The sequence below is a fragment of the Delphinus delphis genome, chromosome 15, assembly GCF_949987515.2.
Source record: "Delphinus delphis chromosome 15, mDelDel1.2, whole genome shotgun sequence".
NCBI lineage: Eukaryota > Metazoa > Chordata > Mammalia > Artiodactyla > Delphinidae > Delphinus > Delphinus delphis.
The window spans coordinates 59,037,348-59,061,739 of NC_082697.1; the positions used below are offsets into that span (position 1 = coordinate 59,037,348).

General features: G+C 46.8%; 1 protein-coding gene across 1 annotated transcript in view; it reads left to right on the forward strand.

Moving 5' to 3' along the window:
• The window catches only part of SNX29 (sorting nexin 29), a 548,807-nt gene that overhangs the window by 201,019 nt on the left and 323,396 nt on the right, over positions 1–24,392 (forward strand). The window contains exon 14 of the mRNA XM_060031763.1: positions 1,625–1,707. Within this exon, the coding sequence (XP_059887746.1) occupies positions 1,625–1,707 (83 nt within the window). The remainder of the gene's footprint in view (positions 1–1,624; positions 1,708–24,392) is intronic.

Here is a 24,392-nt window from a genome sequence, read left to right on the forward strand (position 1 = left end):
CAGTTTTTCCACTGAGCAAATGTGTGGCATATTCGTACCAAGGAATGGCATCTCCATCCATAAATAGACGGAGTCAGAAGCTTACCGTGGTGAATTGTTAAATGAGACAAGCCAGTAGCAGAAAAATTTATAATAGGGTCTGGTTTCATAAAGTAAACTCTGTTTAAGTGTACCAGGTTTGTAGTGACTATGTGAGCATGGAGGAGGCGTGAAATGTGTGTACCAGGTTTTTAACGTTGGTTACCATGGGGAAGGATGAGTGTGACAGTAAACAAAGGAGAAAAGACTTCAAACAAAAAAATTTAGAAGAGTGTGAAAGGTGTTTCATCTGTGAATAATTATATACAGTGTGTGTGTATGTGTGTGCATGCCTGGAGAGGGAGCTGATAGGACAGATAGAAAAATGATAGTGGGGTTTATTTCAAGGTGTTGAATTTTTAGTGGATTTTTTACATTTCTTCTTAAATGTTTTCTGATGGTTTGAGTATTTTGCAATGAGCGTTTTATTTTTTATAGTCATAAAAGACACCCAATCTTAAAGCTCTTTTCTTTGTGAGGAAATATTCCAGCATGTGTAAGAGCACACAGGCTCAAGACCTTGTTGGGGGAGGAGCAGGAAGAGAAGATGTGGAAGAGGCACCTGTCTCTGGGGTAGCCAGTGAGAAACCAGTTCTGAATCCCAAAAGAGACAGGGAAGGCAGAGAGACCTGGGCTTGTGTCCGGGCCGTGAGCCTTACGTATGACCTTGGCATTGGCCATGTGCCCTTTTCCATGCCCCAGTTCCTCTCCTGCAAAATGAGGAGAATTCTACAGGGTCATTGTGCCTGACATATCATTAGGTACTTAACATTATTCAGTGTTACCATCGAATGAAGAATGGGTGAATGAATACACGTGTGCTTGATTCAGTGAGGTCACATGTGTAAAGTCTGAGCTATGTGGGTAAATACTCAACAAATGGTAGTTTTCTCTCTGACCCTCATGTCCTGTTCTGCAGCTGGGGTACCTGGGGAGTGAATTTAGTAGAGTGGGGTCTTGTCATCACCTGAGTTCCACGTTTCATTCTGCAGTCTTACATGGGGTGCTGCTGGAGTTGGTCAGCTGCTTCTCATTATACCTCACTTTCCTCATCTGTAAAGTGGGTGTTGTGATAATATATATCTTGGAAGGATTAAATGAGATACATAAAGACTTCACGTGATGCCTGGCGAATAGGAAGTTTTCAGTACATGTAGTAGTTAATAAAAATACTGAGTGTTCCCCAAGTAAACAGTACCTATTATGTGCTTCTGTAAATGGAGAGGATGCTACAGAGTGCCTGGCACAGAACAGGCCTCTAACAGATTGATTCAAATAGCCTGAGGGCAACACATGTCAGCATCCTGAATCTGTGGGCACCGCAACCAATTAATGCTTATTTCCATCACGAATGAACAGTTCTCGAAGGCATTCTGCAAACGTGCCTTTGCTAACGTAGTCTTTTCCAGCGATGATCTCTAAAACAGAATATATTAATATTTATAAGATGCACATTGTGTATTTTTCTTTACACAGATTCTCCTCCTTCCTTGGGTCTAAGTTGCCAATTTTTAAATATATTTTTCTAACGTTCTTGTACCTGCAGAGAAAACGAGGTGCTCAAAGTCCAACTGAAGAAATACGTGGGAGCTGTCCAGATGCTGAAAAGAGAAGGTCAAACAGCTGAAGGTGAGGGGCAGACGGAGCCTGGGTGGGGAGGGGGCCACACCTTTTCATCTTCATCGCCCCTGTGCCTGGCATAGCAGACACTCAGCATGGGATGAGTGCACGTGCAGATGAATTAGAAGAACGGGGCTGGCTAGGGTTCCAGAAAATCAATTAAATGGAAAACCCTGCTCTGTATTCTTGCTAAATGCATAATATTATAAGACTTACTTGCCAGATTATTAGCAATACTGTATGAGTTTGTGTACTTAGGGAGTTTTATGTCTAGAGTCTTGAAACATTTGCAAGGTAGTGAACCTTCAGCACGATTGAGTCACATCAGGCCAGGGGTGAAAGCAACAGAACGCCAGAGTGGCGGAGAATCAGAGCTATGGACTTAGGCTGATCAGGCGCCAACCCCAGCTCTGGTTAAATTTCTTAATCTCTGTGTACCTCAGTTTTCTCATCTGTAGAATGAGGTTAGTTGACAGTGCCTACCTCATGAGGCAGTCCATGTAGACATCTTAGCATAATGCCTACTTAGAGTGAGTACTGAGTAGATTTTAGCTATTATTATTAATACTCTTAATCAGAAATACAGGTAGATAGAAAAATGATCGTTTGACCAAGATCTCACTGAATAAAGTAGTGCTATATGCTTCCTCCCTGTGCGTTTTGCCTGCACTTTAACTGTCATGCCTCTACTAAAATGTTTCTCAGGTCAGCCTGAAGAAGGGATAGTTAATTACCTTTGGCTCGAGGGTCTTGCAAACTTCAACCAACTGACCATTACAAGATTTTCTTAAAAATGAGCTCTCAGAGTGTGGACATTTTAACAGAGAGGTGGATGCTCCACGCTCACAGGTCTTGGGAGTCAACCAGACCTGGATTTGACTTCCGGTGCACCCTCCATGACTTGACCTCTTGGAGTTACTTTGCCATCTGGAAGAGGAAACGCCACACTAGTGTAAGAGGAAATGACACCAATGTCACGAGGGCTGTTGTGGGATTTTCGAAAACAATGACTGCAAAGCTTCTAGTATGGCACCCGGTGTATAGTTGGTGCTCAGTCAATGGTAGTTATTTTTCTGTGTCAGAGAGAGAGAGATAAGATCGGAGTCTGGATTTGGCTTGCGTAGCAATATCATAAAGACTTGAATTTTCTTTGGAGCTTTTGTGCTCGATCAGGTTCAACATGTTGATTTTTTGGATAACATACCTCGCCTCATTCTTGCTAGGTCTGTAACAGTTACCGGTCTGGGGGTTTCCATTGCAGAGTTAATCGTGTCTTGATGTGAGGGCTCATCCCCCTCTTCATACAGATACTGCTCGTGTCTCCCGGAACCCATCTCATTACGTGGAGTTACGTCTGCCCTGACCTTCTGCCTCTTCACTTCTTCTCAGCTTTGTTCCCCCAGCACCTGGCTTTTACAGTCATTCATTCCATTCACTGTATGTTTCAAATGAATAGTATATGTTTAGCCCTTTACCCTTTCCAAGCAAGTTCAAGTATATTCACATTTGATTCAGTAGCGCTGTGATGAGTAGGTATGTTCCCTCTATTAAAAAAAATTCATTATTGGAGGCTCAGGAGAGCTTAAGGGGGCTTGTCCATGGATCTGGGGTGGAAATGAACTTGGGTTATTTTCTTCCAAATCCCTCTTCTTTGCCTTATGAAGTTCTTAAACTAGCGTGCAGAGGCTTTTCCTGGGGCGCCTGTTAAATATGCTTCTCAGGAGATCTGGGTTGAGGCTCTAGATTCGCATGTCTAGATACGTGACTCTCCTGCAGCTGATCCATGGACCACGCCATCACCTCTTGAGAAATCTACACTCTACCCACACAGAGCTTTGATTTGATGCAGTAAGAAAATTAAACCAGAGGGTGTGGGAAGCACCACTGGGCTTGCATTTGGTTTAAAAACCACAATACTATAAAGTACATTTCTGAGTAGGAGCATTTTTGGAATGAGTCCCCCCAAAACGGGTACACAGAACCTACAGCGTACAGAATGGTTTCTCACGGCAGCCAGAGTCCCTTTTCCTAAGACCCAGCCTGAATGCTCTGAGCCAAAGCTAGGTATGAGATAGCCCTTAAATGGAACAGAGCAGAGATAATGAAGCACATTTTGCTATTTCTTTGCTGTCCCTTACCCCTCGGTTTCTTACTGGGTCGTTTAGGACCATTTACCTTATCTGTGAGTCATCCTTAGTGGGAGGTCTTTATGAAAGCCCTCAGATGCAGGCACATACTGGCCGATGCCCTGCGTTTGCTTGTTTAAGTCCTGCAGTTTATTCCTTCTTCCACTTAAGTAATATTCGTGAGCACCAGCTGTATGCCAGACACTAGGAAGCAGCCTCATTAAAAGGCATGCTTTCAAAAATTGCACTCTGGCCTTTCCAGAGCTTTCACCTAATTTTTAAGTGTGTCATCTACTACTCAAAGGAATTGGGGCTCATTCCTCAACCCCAGCCAGATGCTGACTCAGTTTGTTGAGAACTATTGAGTATGTGCCCTGGCCAGGTTGGGGTGCCTTGGGGTGCCCTCGTCAGGCTTTGGTAGCTTGGGGTGTCCTGGCCAGGCTAGGGGGGGCTTGGGGTTTCTGGGGAGTTGGAGGAGCAGGGGCAGGGAGAGGTTGGAGAGGGAGAGTCCTTTCTTTCTGATGTAGGATTTCCTTGGCTCCTGACGTTAGGTGGACATAGAGATGTGTACTAGCTTCCCAGATTCAGGTGGGAATTCAGAATGCATTTTCCACGAAAGAAACCTTTTAGTTTGAGGATAAAAATTTTTCTGTCTTTTGGATGACAGATGGTTTATGAAACTGAGCTCATCAGTAGGGGAAAGAGTGAAGAGTCATTTAAGCCCCAAATGCCTTCAGGGCTGAATAGATGGCTGAGGGCTATATTGGGATCATTATATTCATAGTTGTTGTGGGAAGTGCCTTCAGGATTAAGAAAAAAAAATCAGCTTAAAATGGACCTTTAGAATAGACTGTTGACAAACTTTAAGAGGTTAGTAGGTAACTTTGTTTCAGTTCTGAGGTTATAATTAATCATGGCTATTCTTTCCCCCCAAATTCTCTATGAAACACCGATGTAGGAATCAGACAAAAAGTGATCAAAATAACATTTTTTTAAAAGAATTGTGTTTATTTATTTTTGGCTGTGTTGGGTCTTCGTTTCTGTGCGAGGGCTTTCTCTAGTTGCAGCGAGCGGGGGCCACTCTTCATCGCGGTGTGCGGGCCTCTCACTATCGTGGCCTCTCTTGTTGCGGAGCACAAGCTCCAGACGCGCAGGCTCAGTAGTTGTGGCTCATGGGCCTAGTTGCTCCGCGGCATGTGGGATCTTCCCAGACTAGGGCTTGAACCCGCGTCCCCCGCATCGGCAGGCAGACTCTCAACCACTGCGCCACCAGGGAAGCCCCCAAAATAACATTTTTATTACTGTCAGTTGATTGGAAACTCCAGCTTGACCTGAAGCCAGAATCACACTCCCCAATACATTGCCTCCCAGGTGTAGACCCAGGGCCCCCCACTGTGAGGCATTGTTGGATCTGCAGAATTACACTCACCCAGCGGGGACCAAGAGGGAAGACAGTCCGTGGAGCTGTTTCCCTTTTTAATACATCATCTCCATTTGATTCAGGATCTCACCAGTCGGGTGGGAGGTGGGGAGTGAGGCCCAGAGCATATTATGATGGATGTCTCCCCGTGGAAACATGGGCCAAGGTGGCGGCCCTTCGCTAAGAGCTGTGATGACCGCAGCTGCTGGTGCCTCCTGAGGGAGAGGCCAGGGCAGTGGGGCTGGGGCAGGAGTGTGGGTCAGTGAGTGGACACCTCCTCCATTACACCTGTCCATCTGGAGAAAGGCTGTGTCAGTGGAAGGAAGGCTTATTTCACCTGTAGCTGCGACTGTTCTCCAAGGGGGTCACTTCATCCTATTCCGTGTACATGTCTCCATGAAAAAGGTAGTCACGGCCAAAACGTTTGGGAAACACTGTGCATTCTACACTCTTCTTGCACGTCATGATGAATGTTAGTGAATGAATGACCTCTGTGCCAAAGACACTGAGCACTGCCCAGGGCTACTGACTTAGAGGCCATGTAACTTTCTGTGCCCCAGTTTCTTTCTCTGTAAAAGGGGAATTGAAATAGTACCTTCCTTATAGGGTTTTGGGGGAAGATGAGATAGATGAGTACATGGAAAGCCTTTAGAATAATGTCTGATATGTAGTAGCCACTCAATAAATGTTATAATTATTATTATTACTATTTTTACTATCTCACTTTACCTCTCCTGGCCCCTTTGAACAATTGTAAAATTAGGATTTATTAAAATAGTATATACTTTATAGCTTGTTGTTGTTGTGGGGATTAGCTGTTAAGAGGTGTAATTCAGATAACATGCTGGGATCTAGAAAATGCTGTGGTGGACAGAATGTTGGTCCTCCAAAGATGTCCATGTCGTGATCCCCAGAATCTGTGAATATACCCCCTTACATGGCAAAAGGGACTTTTCGGATGTGATTAAGAATCTTGACATGGAGAGATTATCCTGGTTTATCCACATGGCCCCAGTGTAATCACAAGGGCCCTTCTAAGAGAAGGGCAGGAGGGTTGGAGAGGGAGAAGGAGTGACAACAGGAGCAGAGGTAGGAGTGATGCACTTTGAAGATAAAGGAGGGGCCACAAGCCAGGGAATGCGGGCATCCTCCAGGAACTGGAAAAGACAAGGAAACAGGTTCTCCCCTAGAGCCTCTTGAAGGAATGCAGTCCTGCTGACACCTTGAGTCTAGCTTATAGGACCCATTTGAGCCTTCTGACTCCCTGAACTTCAAGATAGTAAATCTGTGTTATTTTAAGCCACTAAGTTTATGGTAACTTGTTACAGCAGCCATAGGGAGCTCATATAAATATTCAGTTAAGTTGAGGTATTGCCTGGATGGACATGGGGATCATCTAATCATCTTATGGAGCTTGTGGTGGGAGGTTGATGTCTTAAAGGTTGGTTTTCTTGGTCAAAGGTCACCTGGTGGACAAACTTGGGACCTCAAGGGAGAGCTGTGGTCTTTGATTTGCAGCCACATCTGGGACAGGAAAGCACACCACCCCTCTGCCACACCCCTTTGTGCAAGGTGTGTTTGGCCAAGACAGGGAAGTCCTTGTCCCAGGTCACACTCACCCCACCCCGGGGGTCACTTGTGTCAGCCCTGGTGGATGATTCCTGTCACCAGCCAGCTCTGGACATTGGAGACGAAGCCTCCAGAGCTGTATGGTTGTGGCCTTACTGTCCGGTGGACCCTTGGTGTTACTGTTTGGGTGTGGTCATTGTTGCGTGTGCAGCTGGGGAGTCTGGGTTCTCTGAGTGTCCCGCGGCGGGGGTGGGGCTATTCTCATGAATGCTTTGCTGCATGTTGGGCTTCTCCCAGGCTCTCCCAAGGAGCATTAGCCTGTGAGTTGGAGCTTGCTCTCTGTATTAAGGAAGAGGTTCTCCTACCAGGGGCAGCTGAACGTGGGATTCCGGAAGTGCATGAGTCTGCCCTTGTCACACGGCTCCGGTTGCCTCTCCTGTCTGCCTGTGCACGGTGGACATCTGCGGCCTCACGGTGTCAGGTCCCACGTGCTCCAGTTTTCATCAGACCAGCGTCCTCGCTCAGGGTCAGCCCAGTGAGGTAGGTGAGGCTCCACCCTCCGTTCTGCACTTGACCTCAGCTGACTGGCTCCAGCCGGGTCTCGGGACTCTACTAGGCTGTCAAGAGTTCTTTCTTTCCTGTTGGGCCTGGAAGGCTGGGGCCACTGTGGTTACCTTGTCTCCAGGTGGAGCCTGGGCATGAGGCCGTCACACGGAGAGAGAAGCTGGGCTGAGAGGCAGAGAGGAATCAGGGGCTGATCGTGTCCTTCGAGCCCCTGAATCCAGCAGTGCCTGGCGTGACTGTTCAGCCCCGAACGTACTATTAACAGGAGCAGTAATTCACCAACCTCCCCTGCCCCTGTTTTTGAGCTTGAGTTGGGTTAACAAAGCTCGTATGCTCCACGGCAAAAAATTAGCTCTTTACTGGGTGCAGAGTCCATTCTGTCTTCATGAAGCACTGTTATTTCTCTGGAGTCTTTCCCAATCCACAGTGTCTGTCTCTGTGGTGTGAGGCCCTTCCTCCCGGCCGCCCTCTGTCTCATTAGGTCCACTCCACTGGCATCACCTGTCCCGGCCACCGCAGTCCTGTTCCGTGGTGATGGATTTTAACACCGCAAGTGCTTGTCGGCATCGCCATTTAATTCACCTGCCGTAGGCTCAGGGGCAGAGGGAGAAGAAATGGCCTGTTGCTGGTGGCAATCAGAGTAATTGGCAGTGAGGGTAGGAGATCCAGTGGGAGGAACTTGACAGATGAGGGAGGCTTGGGAACAGTTTTTAAAATTTAAGAAAAAAAAGAAACAAAAAAAGGAAGTCATCAGCCTGTCTCCCGTGTCATGTCTCTGCCTGCGTGTGTCATGCCCACTGATGCCCACTCCACTGCTGCCTCTGCTTCATGCCCTCCCTGGGGTCTCAGTTTCCCTGGGCTCCCAGAAAGTGGGGAGGGACAGTTGAGAAGCCTAATGCTGTGAAGATGGACGGTCATGGGCGAGAGGATTCCTGGAGCTCGCATGTTTCAAGGGTGCGTGCCGTGCTGTGTACCCTTTTGTCCTTCAGTTTCAGTCACCGCAGGTGTTGGCGCCTCCCCTTGGGTGGCCGCACGTTCTTGCCTGCTGTGTGCACGGAGGTAGAGATGTCTTTGTTTGAGGCAGGCTACTTTGGTTGCAAGGAAAGCAAGGTCATGAGTCTTGTGTGTATGTGTCTGTGTCTGGTTCTAGTGGGATAAGCGTGGGACCTCGTGGAAACACTGTTAAGGTCTCATCACTCTGCTGTTTAAAACTCAGTCCAGACTTTCTGACCATGGCTTGCGGTACTTGGTGTGATCTGGCTCTTCCCTACTTTCCAGCCCCACCTCCCCTCACCCTCTTGTTCCCTCTCTCGGCCCCGGCCACACCGGGCTTGACTAAGTAATACATCAGGGCCTTTGCACTTGCTGTCCTTCTGCTGGAAAGCTTCTCCCTCAATCTCTGAATGGCTGATTCTGCCTTGTGAGGCAGTTTCCATTCAGATGTCAACTCCTCTGACCTCCCTGCCTCTCCTTCTTTCTTTGTTCCATTACTTCCTTTATCTTCATCACAGCAGCTTTATCAGTACCTCACAGTATCTGGTTGTTTATTCCCTTCCTTGTTCACTGTCTGTGTTCCACCCTGCAGTGTACAGTCCACAGGAGCAGGGACCTTACCTGTTGTTCTTCCCGGCTGTGTTCACAGTGCCTTGCACAGTGCTTGACCCAAGGGATGTGCTCCATTAAAGTTTATAACATGGGGCTTCCCTGGTGGTGCAGTGATTGAGAGTCCGCCTGCCGATGCAGGGGACACGGGTTCGTGCCCCGGTCCGGGAAGATCCCACATGCCGCGGAGCGGCTGGGCCCGTGAGCCATGGCCGCTGAGCCTGCGCGTCCGGAGCCTGTGCTCTGCAACGGGAGAGGCCACAACAGTGAGACCGCAAAAAAAAAAAAAAAAAAAAAAAAAATGTATAACATGAATGAACAGAAATCCAAGAGGAGCTATTGTAGGACCTGGCCTCCTGGCATTTAGGTGATTGAAAACCCACGGCAGCCAGGGAGAGCTCAGCAGTGGGCGAGGTCACGGGTCTTCATTCTAGGGCTACAGATAATGTGCTGTACCCTGTGTAACCGCTTCCTTCAGTTGTGCCTCCAACCAGATTCTTCTGATCACATACAGTTTTGGCTCCTTGTGACTACAGTTAGCACATGACTTTGACTCTTCCAGGGTTTCATCATTCAGAGATGTTTTGACTACAAGAGTCATAAAGTCCAATTCAATGTTTTTTAAATGAAAACAATGGAAGTCCAGGAGTGCCTGTCTTCAGGAATGGCTTGATCCAGGGCCTCAAACAATATCATTAGGAGGATTTTTTGGTTTTGATTTTTTTCATTTCTCGACTCTGTCTCCCTTCCCGCTCGCCCACAAATATTGGCAGTGTGGTGCTGGTGAATGTTTAACAGCTAGCTCTCTAAGGGAAGAAGGCTCTGATTTAAAGTGCTTGCTGATGTCCATGGTGGCGGTGCTCCATTGTGGCTGATTTCAAGCTGTCAACACGATGTCACTGAACGCAGAATTGGGAAGAGGTACATGCACTGGGCTCCTGTGAGCTGGTGTGCCCCAGCTTTACACCCGCCCCCCATGTGTTGGCTCCATTTTCAGGCAGGTGTTCTTATGCTGGCAGAAAGCTGCCAGCAGCTCTTGGTTTAATCTTCCCAGCAACCCAACTGAAGAGAGAGCTCTTCCCCACTAGTTTCCTTATAAACCACTCTCCCATCTTCCCCCAGGAGGAGCAGTGCTTCTCAATCTTGGCTCCATATTCAGTCACCTGGGGAGTTCTAAAAAATCCCAGTGCTTGGCCACTTGGAACCACTGCCTTCAGATTGATGAAGTGATGTGTGCTAATGTGTTTCAAATGTGTCAGTACTCCTTGATTCTTGGCCTGTGGTAGATACCTTGAATCTCATTGACACAAGAAATTAATCGTTACAGTCATCCACCTCTAAAGTGGCTGAGCCAAAATTCCTACCCAGATGTAAGCCAAGTGCACGCTTCCCCCAGTGCCCTGAGTTGATTCTCCCGGAAATGTTCTAGGTGATGAGATACGCTGCATCCCTCTGGGCCTCAGAGGTGGTGTATGGCAGGTGACCGAGAGGTGCTTGGTAGGGGCAGCCTCTGCCTGGGATGCCTGGCTTGATTGGTTCGACTCTACCCCTTAACTTCATCCTGAGAAAAACCCACTCTGTGCCCCTGTCTTTGGTGGGTGACCGAAACCCAGTCATGGACCACATGAGGAGCCGGGTCAGAGCATGAGGTGCTTGGAACTGGACATCAGCTGGGGACAAACAGAAGCGCTGGCTCACCGCTTCTCAGTAGCAGTGGTGTGTGTGGACCAGGCGTGCTGTAGACGTTTTCTTCTTCCTCAATGAAGGCTCCTCCTTCCACGGTAAAGAGAAGCCTTTGCCTTGAGAAGGAGCATGGAGAAGGCGATAGCAGGGCTTGGAGGCAAAAGGCAGGCACACGTTTTCCAGTTGGGGGGAATCTGGGTTGAACCTCAGCCCTATCATCTACCAGCTCCGAAGTCTTGGAATGAGTTTTAATCTCAGAGCTTCAGTGTTTTCATTTGAACAGAGAGATAATAATGTTGACTTCCTAGCATATTTTGAAGTATAAAAGAGATGACATATATGAAGTACCAGGCAATTGTTGACATTATTTTGGGTTGGAGATGCAGTTTGAGGGGCATCCAGGCTGTGGAAGGTCAGGGACCGTTAGCAGAACACCTGTACATTAATTTCTGAAAGTGGGTGAATAATTATGGTGATAATTGTAGAGTAAATCTCTTTGAAAGCTTTGTAGTCCGTTATGCTGGTAGAACAATATTTGTGTGATTAGCCAGTTTCCTCACCTTTAAATAAAAATCCGAACAGGTAGCCCCAGTACCTGGCCCTTGCTAAGCACTCGGTACTGCCAGCACCAGGAAGATGCTCCAGGGACAGTGACCAAAGCTTTGATATTTTAAAATCAGGACTTGCTGGAGAAGTCCAGGAAGTAAGGTACCCATCACCCAATGTACTCACCACCCAGGTATAACACATACATTTCCATATTGATTGCAGATTAATGAAAAGACTTAAAAGTTGCAAATGCAGTTGAGGGTGTCCTTACTGACTGCACGCACAGATGTTTCCAGATTAATTCTGATGGCCCAGCTTGGGTGGCAGGCCTCACTTAAACGAATTCTGGGGACTTGAGTGGCATGGGCGGGTGGGGGGAGAGTTAGAACTCTGATAGGCCTAGCCATGGTCACATGCCCTTTCCTGGAAGGGAGGACGTAAGGTGGGAGCAGCCCCATCCAAACATTCTGAATTGAGAATGCAGAGGGGCAGGTCCCCAGAAATAAGAGATGAATTCTGACAAGAGAGGGTTTGGGGAGCAAAAACAGATGATCTTGCATCTGGAGTGATGTGGGAAGTGGAGGTAACACCAGAATTTTTATGTAGGAGGGGTTTGGTGGTTTTGTTGGAAGGGGGTTGGAGGCATTGTCTTGCTCTGTTTTTATGGAATTTGTAGGTTTCCTTGGGATAGTGTCTCAGGTAGAACTAGACTTGGCTGCATAAAGAAAAGAAACCTAGACAAGACTGACTTCCATAACGTTTTTCTCTTATCCCACACAAGTCTAGAAGTAAGCAGTCTAGTCCAAGGCTAGTGTGATGATTCCATAGCAGTTGGGAGCTCAGGCTGCTGTTTTCTTTTTGCTCTGCCATCCTCAGTACACGGCTTCTTGTCTTCATGATTGCCTCATGGTATCTATCAACGTATTGCGGCTAGTGCTCCAGCCATCACATCTGTATTTCAGGCAGATAGATGCAGAAGGGGGAAGGGAAGAGAGTGCATTTCACAGCTGAATTCTATAAGGATGTAAAACTTTAAGGATCATAAGCTTTCTTTAAGCAGCTTTCGCCCCAAATGACTTCTGCTTAATGCTGTTGGGCCTCCCCTACTTGTGGGGAAAGCTGGGAAACGTGGTTGCTTAACTGGCACATAGGGAAGGAGGGACAGTGGATATCGGGTAGGCAGCCCGCAGTCCTTGCCCCAGGTGGCTTTGAGGAAGGTGAGGCTGATGACAATTTTGCCGGGGTGGGTGGAGGAGGATGTTTCTAAAGTCCCCCCAAGCCACCCCTTACTAGCCATCACTACTGGGAAAAGCTTCATCAGCGATACAGGGTCATAGCTGCAAGAGGATCCATTCCCTGGTTCTAAAAGTGGCCCATGTCTCTCTGGAGACCTCCATACGAGATAATGTTTTATTTGCTCCACCTGATTTTATCCCCTGCAGGATGCTTTCCTCTCATAAGTCATTGCAAAGACAATTGCCTGAAAACGCCAAGTATCGATTCATGAGTTTTGTTCATTTCCTTTTTATTGTTCGGTAGGAAACAAAGGCCCAGAAACAGAACAGGAGTACTTGGAGTGCTTCAGCTCCCTCCTTAGAGGACTAGGCCAGACATAACACTTATCGTTGTCATTGTCACTTTTTAGGGCTGTCTCGGCGTTGTGATTCTCGTCCTGCAGTTTTTCAATCAGTGTCTCCGTTGGTGTTCAGCTCCTCCCCTTCCTGGAAGCTGACAGGTGGCTTGTTTTGTTAAATGCCACTTTGGTTCTGAAAACTGCTCTGTTTTAAGTTTCTAATTACAGTTTTCATCAGGCAACTTGGTCATTTTGCTTTGCTTGAGTGGGTAATGATGCTTCTACCTCGGCGGAGAGTGACTTGTCTAAATGTTTTCTTTTTTCTTGGACTGAATAGAAAAATAGACATCCTAGAAAGAGATAAAGCCCACCTCTTGGTCTGGGGTTATTTCACTGGTTTATGGCCTCAATTTCATTCTTTGTGTTTCAGGAGAAATACACTCCTTCCTCCCCCCTCTCTGCGGAATGCCTTCTCACCCTCGTACCTTCTGTTCATTCAGTATAGAATCTTCCTTCTGCCCAGTATACCTCCTAGTCACAGTCGGATATCATTGCTCCAGGAAGCCTAAATGATGTCCCCACCATCATTTCCCCTAGTTGGTCACTCCCAGATCTATAGTATTGCTGCGTAATTTGTGCTTTAAAATTTTAATTTCTTCCTTTCTTTAGTGACATATTCCATAAACATTTACCAGGATATAAGCTCTGTGACAGTGGGGACTGACTTGGTTTTGATACTGTTGTACACTCAGCTTCTGAAACAGATTCCGTACACCTGGTAAGTGATCAGTAGCTGTTTGATGAGTGATGGACTGACTGACTTACTGAGTTTAAATACTAATAATAACTAACGTGGGTTAAGCGCCACATGCCAGGCCCTGTGCTAACTGCTTAAGAGGCCACGTTCCTGTGAGGCGGGTTCTCTTTATCATCCGCACTTTACAGGTGGGGAAACTGAGCTCAAGAAAGGTCAGAGAGAGTATAGGGGAGTCCAACTGTCTACATTAAAGTCCTTTCCATGTACTGTGTTAGATTGTTGTTATTACCACCGTCATGGTCAAGTGCTCTGCCCAAGGCACACAGCTGGTGGGTGGGGGGCCGGATCATTGAGGCCCCGAAACAGAAGTGAATGACCTCTGGAGGTCACAGCTGGGGGTGAATGGGTGGGTCCAGTAACCTGGGCTCCAGCAGAGGGGGGTGCCTGGTCTTTCCAGTCCCAGTTTTCTCCCAGGCAGCCAAGCCGGTGGGCAGAGCAGGCGAGGATGTGGATGCCGAGCCGTGTGAGGTGCTGCTTGGATGCCCTTGACCCGAGTTCCTGGGAGGCATTCTGGGTCCGTGCTGCACTCCCCATTACCTTTCCATTTCTGACTTAGAGTCTGTTTCTGAGACCCAGTCCCTCCAAAACAAAACAAAACCAAAACAAAACGCCCTCCTCTACCAGGTGGAGCCAATTAGGCCAAGCTCGGCTCTACCTTTAATTACTTTTGCCCTCATTTGCATCTGGTTTGTCTCATTATAATGCCATTAGCAGGGTGGCGACCAGCAATGGTGCGCACGCAGTTTTGAGGCCTTGCTTCTGTGGTCTTGGCTTCCTTCTGAGTAAAATGAAGGATTTGGAATAGACACAAGCACACATACGCCCCTGGGCCGGAAGCAGCCTGCTGAACTCACCTGGCTTGCCTGAAAATTGTCTTTAGCAACTTGATTGTGGAATAACAATTTGTGTTTTCTTTCCTTGTTAAAAAATGAAGCCATATTCATTGTAGAGAATTTAAAAAGACAAGCAAAGAAGGAGAAAATAAAAATCACAAACCCTCAAGCGTTGTTAATATTTTGGAGTATATCCTTCCAGACGAGTATAGCACTATGCTGTGAACACTCTTGGGATAAACACATCTTGCCTGAAAAGTTTGGGCATCCCTCACCCCCCTAATTGACACATGGACTTCATGGGCTAAGAAGAAAACTGATGGCATTAAAAAAAAACACACCAATAACAAATAATTGGTAGGGATTTTAACAGTAAAATCAGGCAGTGATATAAAATGACTGTAAATTATGCCAAGGTCCTGTCAGTAACCAGTCACATGTGTGCCAAGATGACAGGAAGTGGGGTTTGATGGGCATGCAAACTGGTTATTGCTGTCTTGCCTCCTTCCTTACCCCTTTTCCAGAGGAAAGCAGGACAGCATTCATGAAGGCTGCCCATCCTGTGTTAGAGCATGAAGGTGTAGTCCATGGGTTTGGCCTGGAAGGTTCTAGCTCTGCCCCTTGCCAGCGGTGTTACCTTGGGCAGATAACCTGGCCTTTTTTGTGTGTTTTATCTTTTTCCTTTCTGTATGTTTTTTGTTTTGTTTTGTTTTTGTGTGTGTGGTACGCGGGCCTCTCACTATTGTGGCCTCTACCGTTGCAGAGCACAGGCTCCCGTCGCACAGGCTCAGCGGCCATGGCTCACGGGCCCAGCTGCTCCGCGGCATGTGGGATCTTCCCGGACCGGGGCACGAACCCGTGTCCCCTGCATCAGCAGGCGGACTCTCAACCACTTGCACCACCAGGGAAGCCCCTGTATGTTTATTTTTTGGATAGTTTCTGTTGCTAAGCCTTGAAGTACACTAATCTTTCTTTGCATTTAGCTCATGACACTTTACGGTGGCCGTACCTGGCTGCAAGGGATGCTGGGAAACATAGTCTCTTAGTTTTGTGCCCAGATGTCCAAGTGCCCAGCAAAAATTGGTGTTTTTCTTACTACATAAGAAACACTGGCTATTAGGGGATACTTGTCATTTTTGCCACACATGTGAATTAATTGCTACTCTGCTTTTGATGAGCAAGTGGGCGCAAAGTGCTAGCTTTCTGGGCAATGGCAGCGATGGGGTCAGTTTCAGTGGAGAAATGGGGAGAGGTAAAATGTGAAAGATGGTCTCCGCTCAGCACTTGGAAGCTCTCCCCCTGTTTGGGTGAAACAGGAGTCATCCTCCTCTTCATGTTTAAGAAGTAAGGTAGCCAGTTGCTTTGTGTCCCATGCCTGTTTCCCCTGTGAATCTCGGGTGCCCTTCTGGCATGAAGGATTAGATTTACCATGATCCTACTGATCAGCTGGGTCAGTGCCGAGAGAATTTGATTAAACTAGAATTGAGACCCAGGTCCAAATCTTGGCTGAATGCTCTTGATGCTCATGTTATTTTCAGATGGCATAAACTCACTTGCGCCATCTGTAAGGCACGGATAGTAACTGCCTGGCTCAGTTAACAGTGGATCCCAGGTTTACGAGATCAAGTTTTAAACTGCTCTTTCTATATCGTTTAGTCTCCCATAGGGAGAGGAAAATAAACTTTACAGTATTTTCTTGGTTTCCCATGACTTGTTCTCATACTTTCTACCTTCCTTGGGTAATTTCTGTCTGGAGAGTACGACAGTTGGCATTCAGTTAAATATGAATTACAGAAGGTCTCTTCTGTTATTTGCAGTGATAAAAAATATTGGTTTAATATATTAGAGTTGATGTCAGTGAAAGCAATCACTTCATAGCTTGTTTTTCATAATTGAGTATTTTACTGGAATTTAAAAAATGAGTTATATGTGTTTTTTTAATAACAATCCCAATAATACAGAGACGTATAAAGGAGTTAATCTCCCTTAATGCTCCTCACGTTAGAAAACCAGGGTAAATTGATGTATGTGAACTTAGGCAAATCTATACTCTGCAAACGTAAGTATACCTGTTCTACCTATTCCAGTTTTCTCCCCTCTAAAATAGGATTACAGTCTCTATCAGGGGTTGGCAAACTATGGCCCATGGGCATGCCATCTGTTTTTGTAAATAAAGTTTTATTGGAACACAGCCACATCTATTTGTTATGTACTGTCTGTGTGCTTTGTCTATACAATGGAGGAGTTGAGTGGTTCCAACAGAGACACATGGCCTGAAAAACTGAAAACCATCTAACCCTTTACAGAAAGTTTGCTGACCCCCGATCTGACCTACTTCGGCTTTCTCAGGTAACAGCATATCACTGAACAGTCATGAATCTTCCTCCAGATCAATAGATACAGATCTAAGTCATTCTTTTTAATATCTGCATATCAGAGTTGATCATGTGACTGTCCTGTGATTGTTAAAATCATTCCCCCATAGATGGTATTTAGTTTGATTCCAGGTTTTTGCCATCACAAACAGTGCTTCATCAACCCCTGTATACATGTATTTTTTATTTTATTTTATTTTATTATTTATTTATTTTTGGCTGTGTTGGGTCTTCGTTTCTGTCCGAGGGCTTTCTCTAGTTGCAGCGAGCGGGGGCCACTCTTCATTGCGGTGCGCGGGCCCCTCACTGTCGCAGCCTCTCTTGTTGCGGAGCACAAGCTCCAGATGCTCAGGCAGTAGTTGTGGTTCACGGGCCTAGTTGCTCCGCGGCGTGTTGGACCTTTCCAGACCAGGGCTCGAACCCGTGTCCCCTGCATTGGCAGGCAGATTCTCAACCACTGTGCCACCAGGGAAGCCCTACATGTATTCTTGTATCCTGGGCTGCTGCTTTTATGTGGGAAAGATTTACAGAAGTACGGTCGCTGAGGGAAAGCATGGGTTCTGTGCCCATCAGTTCCCTTTTGGTTTGAAACCAACATGTCATGTCATCAAATGTTCTCCCTGATCTGACACCATTTTTTTTGGATCTGACATCTTTTTTTGGGATCTGACATTTTTTAAAAAAGTGATTTTCAATCTCTTTTGACTCTGGCTCACAGTAAGAAATAGGCTTTTGAAGTACACACTTTCAAGTGTGTATATAATTGAGACACAACCTTCCTGGAATAATACTTAACCTTCACTACGGGCAAAACATTCTCATGTTTTGTATCCTGTTCTATTCCATGTTGACAAACATCAACTGTGACTCACTGAATTATTTTCACCACCCTACAAAAGGGACACAACCTGTGGTTTGAGAAACACCATTTTCTAGAAAGGGGTAATATTCTGGAATCTTGTAATCTAGTTAAGTTTGATATTTTATCTGTTGACCAAGGCCATTCCTCCTCCTTCCCTTCCTTATTTAAGGTAAAAACATTCTTCTTCTTAATGAAAATTCATATATATTTTAATGCATAATGTCTTTATAGTGCAAGGTGGGATACAGACCAGTTTCCTTCGGAAATGGGAGTTGTGCTTTGGTTTTCATGTGTTTCCTGGGAGAGACTGAATACTGGGGCTTTGCCACCATGCAGTGTGGACATACCTGTTAGCCAAGCCACCTCACAGGTGATTTGTCCTCTCTCAGGTCTAGCCCAGTTGCTCATACGTTGATCCTGACCACCCCCGACCGCAGTGTTCACACACGTCACCACCCCCCGCTCAGCCTTAACTCCCACTCTGTCCTCTGCTGAGTGCTCTGCAGACTTTGGCCTTGACCAGCCGTGAAAACTATTCCCTCTGGATCTGTTGAGGCCTGCAGCCTTATTTTAGTAATAGAACTTTTCCCCCCTTTGGCAAACAAGGAAGCCAACTGAAGCCAACAAGAAAGGGTATTATCTCACAGAACTTCTTCGGGTGCAGGTCTGGCTGGATCCAGGTGCACAGGCAGTTTACCAGGAAGATTTATCTCTCTTCCCCTTTGTCCTGCTTCAGGTTCTGGTAGGTTTGTTTCATTTTCAGACAGCTTATCTTTCCTGGAGAGAGGAAGAGGTAAGATAGAAGCTGGAGAGACAGGGAAGGGTCAGAGCAAGGATCATTCCATGTGACCTGCAGAGAGGCTTGGGTTTTACCCACAGGCTTGGGAAGCTGGTGAAAAATTTAAAGTGGGAAGTGACATGAGTCAATTTGCATGTTTCCTCCCCTCACACGAAGATCTGCCCCATGTGTCGTATTGTTCTCTGTACGTCAGAAGCTGGTTTCTGCCTTTAGAGGGATGGTTACTTTCAGACGCCTAAAATATTTTTTTCCTTTTTTTCTCCTTTTTTTGAAATTTCTGACATTGTTTGAATTTAATGATTCATATTACGAATTATTCATGAAAATGATCTTTTAAGCTTCTTATAATAGCTGAAATTATCCTTCATTAGATACTGACAGTTCCTGTGATGGGTGTAATTATAAAAAAAATATTCTTAGGCTAGTTATATTCTGCAGTGTTAAAATTACGCAAATGAGCAAGGGATAAGAATAGAAGCTGAGTAGGATGGTCAGATTTTATGGGAGAAGGGGGGGTGGCAGCATTGCAGATTTTCTCAAAATGAATAAATATGTGCTGTACACATTAAATACGTTTTTATTACAGTCTGCCTTGATGTTCACCCTTTCCTCATTGGCAGGGGAGCACATTAATTTTAGCGCCCTGAATTGTTTGTAGCTCTTGCCCATGTATGAATCGCATAAAGGAGAAATTTTCTTTTTTTTTCTTTCCTCCTTCGTTCCACTCAGCATTTTCTGCAAGGCAGGCTGTAGTAATCTCTGATAGCTCTGCAGAATGTCAGGCTTATTGCTAATACAGAGAAAGCTGAGCAGGGAGTGGGGAGGCTCGAGGGTGGGGGCAGTGAGCCGGGTCCAGTGAGCCAGGGTGGGTCTCTGGGTAATTAGCCTGAGAAATCAGGACCGCATCTTGTTCATGTCCCAAGGATGGCCAAGTGGGATGTTCATGGCTAATAGGGGCCAACCTACTTCTTGGGATTAACCTTGGCAACTTTGTGGGGAAGCACTGGGACGAGAAGAATTGAGGGGCCTTACAAACCACAATGGGCAGGGCCCCACGTGACCTGCCCCTGCCTGCCTCTCCAGGGTCTGTTAATAATGCCCCTTTCTGCCTCTTCCTCACGTGGTCCCATCCCTTCCTGGGGGCTCTACAGAACCCCCAAGAGAGCAGTTGGTGAATAGAGCACCATCACTGGCTCTACAATCTAAGATCAACCACAAGTAAAGCAGATAGAGTGAATTCTCCCATCTCCCTGTCTTTGAACTGGACCAGTTAGCGAAATGTGAGGTAGAGGGTGATTTTAAAAAGGAAGCAAAAGGCTAACATTTAAGTGGTGTTTTGCGTTTGAAGAACTGTCCATGTACTCATTTAATCCTCACATCAATCCGATATGCTAGATGCTTTACGATCTTCAGTCTGCAAGTGAGAAAGCATAAACAGAGAGCTTAAGTCACTCGCTCAAGATCACACAGCAAATTAGGAAGGTGAAACAATGCTGGTAAATTTCCAGTGATTGGTGACAGCACGGGGTGGGGGTCCAATCTGCCCACCCAAGAGGTTTTCAAACAAGCTTGGGTTTGTTCAAGCAGGCATGTCTTCCAGAACTCTCCTTTCACTTTTACCTCTTGGGACCTCTACCCATTTCCCGTCAGGTTCTGGGTGCCCACCGAGCTGCCTGCTTCTTTGCCCAGTTTGGCATGTACTGCCACCCCTCGTGTAGTATCATATGTCGCTGCACGGTGGGCATGGTTCGGTGTCTTTCTCGCTTGCATCTGGGCAGCCCTCCGCCTTGGTGTTTGGTTTTCTTCCAAAATGTGCACAAACCTCATTATGCCTTCAGATGACAAGCAGCAGATACTTACTTTGCATTATATCTTAGAGACCAGAGGTTGGCAAATATTTATTTTTTTGTAAAGGCCCAGAAGTAAGTATTTTATGCATTGTGGTTGGTCTCTCTCCTCATCCTCTTCTCCTCCTCTTCCTCTCCCTTTTTTCATCCCCTCCCCTCCCCCCTCCCCTAAAATGTACAGTTTTTACAGTAAAATAGACCACAGGCTGGATTTCACCCAGGGGGTATAGTTTGCCAACCCGTCTTGCAGTCATTTGTTGGTATTAAACTGCCTCTCTTAAAAAGTTGAACTGTCCTTGTTCTTGTGGGTCTGATTTTTGGTTCAGGTGGTTCTTCTTGCACTTGTTATGTCTGCTTGTTTCTGAAGTGCCCTGGACCCACTTGTATACTTTCTTCCATTCCCTGTTAATCTCTTGCCACTCTTGCCTGTTCTGGTTTTGCTCCAGCCACCCTGGTGCCCTGGAACTTTCTCAGAGATGCAGAGCTAGTGGAGGTAAGGGTGATGGTTATTTGCTTCTTCAGACTTTTCTTTCCACAGTTTCCACGGAAAAACGCTCACTTGATAAAAGGTAACCACCAGCCTGTGTGTTTGCACCTGAGTGTTCCTTTGGAGCGGCTTCTCCCTGAGTGTCTGATGTTGCAGGAGGGGGCATGGGGAGGAAGCTTTGGGGTTTGCAGACGCCGTCCACTTAGCCATCCTTTGCCAGCCTTCTGAGGTCACTAGTGTAGATCCTTCTTCTCACTTTTTAAGTGAGAAAACTGAGGCTCAGTGTGGGGTTCTGCACGCAGCATGTGGCAGAGCTGGAGAGTCTGTTTAGGTCTGTAAAGTCCAAATTTGGGACTCTCGCTGGTACCTCCTTTGAACATGAGTAATTCTGGAATGCTTCTCCTCCGTGTGCTCGTGGTTCAGAGTGGGGTTTCTGGAGCCAGACCATGTGGGGGTGAGCCCAGTTCTACCCTTCAGCAGCTGTGTGACCTTGGGCAAGTTACCTACCCTCTCTGGACCCCAGCTTTCTTACGTGTAAAACTGAGATAGGGGTATCGCCCTCATGGGTTGTAATGACTGTAGAATGAAACCAATGACATCATGCTCGGGAAACATTAACTATCATTGCTTTTTCTTTTTTAATCAACTTTATCTTTAATCGTAAAATACACATAGCGAAATGTATCGCCTTAACCGTTTGTAAGTGTGCACTTCGATACCGTGAAGTACATTCACATGGTTACGCAGCTGATCCCTGGAACTCTTGTCGTCTGGAGATCTAAAGCTCGGTCCCCAGCTCCTTGCTTTGCTTTTTAAAGGATCAGGCGAGAGCAGCAGGCACTTGACTGAGTTGAAAACAGCACCTGCAGTCTGCAGACAGCTGTTGTGCTTTGCCCTGTGGGTGGCCCGGCTCCTGGGCCACGGGGAGGCATTTAGACTTGGGGTCTGTCTCCCTCCCCAGCCATGACACCTACCGTTTATTGCCTGCTTTCTCCTCATGGGCTCTTGACTGAGCACTTCACGGTCAGCATCTCTCGGAATGCCTGCCACAGTACTTTCCGGCATGTTCTCGTGGTTCCCCTATTTTACGTAAGAAGAAACTGAGTCTCAGAGAGGCTCAGCAGCTTATGTCCGCCCACGTGGCTCAGAGAGGGCAGAGCCAGGCTCTTACCCTCATCCAGGGGCTGGCTCTGCATCTGCTAGCCTTGCCCCCCTACCCAGTTTCTTGCTATTGGACGGCTGTGGTGACATTTTTTTTTTCAATGTTTTCCTCAGCATGTGAAATACTAATCCTTTTGAGTAGTAGGTTATCTGAGCACCTGCTTCTGGCTTCAAGAATGGAATAGATGTGGCAAATTATACATCTCCTCCCCTACTGCTCCTTTCTCCTTTCTTTTCCTTTCCTTCCCTTCCTTTTCTTTCCTCCCTCCCTCCCTCCCTCCCTTCTTTCCTTCCTTCCTCCCTTCTTTCCTTCCTTCCATCCATCCATCATTCCTTCCTTCCTCCCTCCCTCTCCTGCCTTCACTGCTTTCTCTGACACATCTTTATAGAGGGCCTGCCATGGACCAGGCCCAGTACCTGATGCCCAGAATGCAGACACGAGACAAAGTCACTGCCCTCAGAGCTCGTGGATGAGAAGGACAGAGAGATGAGTAGGAAGAAGTTACAGGTCAGCGTGATAGGCTCCCTAACATGGCACTGAGGGGAGTCTGGGTGCGACAAGAGTATGGCGGAGAGCCTGGCCCGCCCTGCTCTGGGGAGAACATCGGGCTCTTAGAGAAAGTACCATCTGATTTGAGGGTTGAAAGTTGAGTGGGAATTCTCCGGGTCAAAAAAGGGAGGATGAGATGGTCAAAGCTTTCTGAAGGATTCTAAAGAAACCATCTGTGCAAAAGCAGGGTAGGTCATTGAATTTGATCTTTCTCTAGTCAAAAAAAATTTTTTTAATAGCAAGCAAGCACAAAACCCGGTGACCCACTGAGACAAGCTTGCTGGGGTCCCAGCTCTGTGTCCTTTTGGATGCTTCCATAGCATCTCATGGAAGAGCCCAAGGCAGATGTGACAGTATCCCAGGGCAGGATTGGTTAAGGTTAACTGGGATTCCGATTGGTGGCTGCACGCAAGACCAGGTTAGAATCCAGCCTGGGTACCTCCCAAGGGGGGAAGGCTGTTGGGCTTCCTGGATGTTATACTTTATCCAAGCAAGGACAGAGTTTGGATAGACATTTCTAGGTAATCTGTAAATCTCGACCTCCCTTTACTTCACTGAAAAATCATTTCTAACACCCATTATTCTACTGAACAAAGCCTTTGGTGGTGATCAGAGACAAAGATGGCTGAAGTCTTAATATAACCTATTGTATCTTTAAAAGGTATCTTACATACTTGGGCCTGGGTATGTTGTAAAGTTTGCAGTAGGCATCTGGGTCAGCCGAGGTCCAGGGTGCAGGGTTAGAAGCAGCACGGAAAGTTTAAGGTCCTTTCCTGAATTGTTTGAAGAGTCGAGGAGCTGAGGGGGAGGGGGTCTGACCAGATCTCAGCAAAGCCTAAACAGCCATAGTTGTGAACTCAGCAAGCCTTCCTCTCTTTGTTAAAAAATTCATTGACTTTCCAGCCTGCAGCCCCATGTTTACTTTGCCATCCTCATTGTAGTTAAGTCCACAGTAATACACTGGAGTTAATGGAGAGGCCCGCTTGCCTTTACACGAACCCCAGTTAGACAGATGAAGCAATTGAAGTCTGTTTTACCAGGCAGCGTTCAGCCCTCATCTGCCGGCATTCCAGCAAGAAGCGAATTCATCCGAGGTGTGAAATCCCTCACGTACAAATGACTTCTTTGCTGTGCCACTCCTTCCTCACAATTAATCCTGGTGATGATTAATCTTTTTGCTCTTACTTTATCTAAAGAACAGTCTTGTTCAACATTCTGGAGACCTGAAAAGCGCTGTGTGTGTTCAATATTAATATGCAACCACTCAGAAAGGTGCAGAATAAATTGAATTAATATAGTCTGGGAGTTTGGGATGCTGTAACCAGCAGAGGCCTGAAATTGAGGTGTATGCTAGTAGAAAGCATGAATCGAGAGAGGGGGGAGATGGCGGAAGAGTAAGAGGTGGAGATCACCTTCCTCCCCACAGATACATCAGAAATACATCTACACGTGGAACAACTCCTACAGAACACCTTCTGAACACTGGCAGAAGACCTCAGACCTCCCAAAAGGCAGGGAACTCCCCATGTACCTGGGTAGGGCAAAAGAGAAAAGAATAAACAGAGACAAAAGGATAGGGACGGCACCTGCACCAGTGGGAGGGAGCTGTGAAGGAGGAAAGGTTTCCACACACTAGGAAGCCCCTTCGCGGGCGGAGACTGCGGGTGGTGGGGGGGGAAGCTTCGGAGTCGTGGAGGAGAGCGCAGCCACAGGGGTGTGGAGGTCAAAGCGGAGAGATTCCCGCACAAAGGATCGGTGCCGACCGGCACTCACCAGCCCGAGAGGCTTGTTTGCTCACCCGCTGGGGCGGGCAGGGCTGGGAGCGGAGGCTCAGGCTTCGGTCGGAGCGCAGGGAGAGGACTGGCGGCGTGAACACA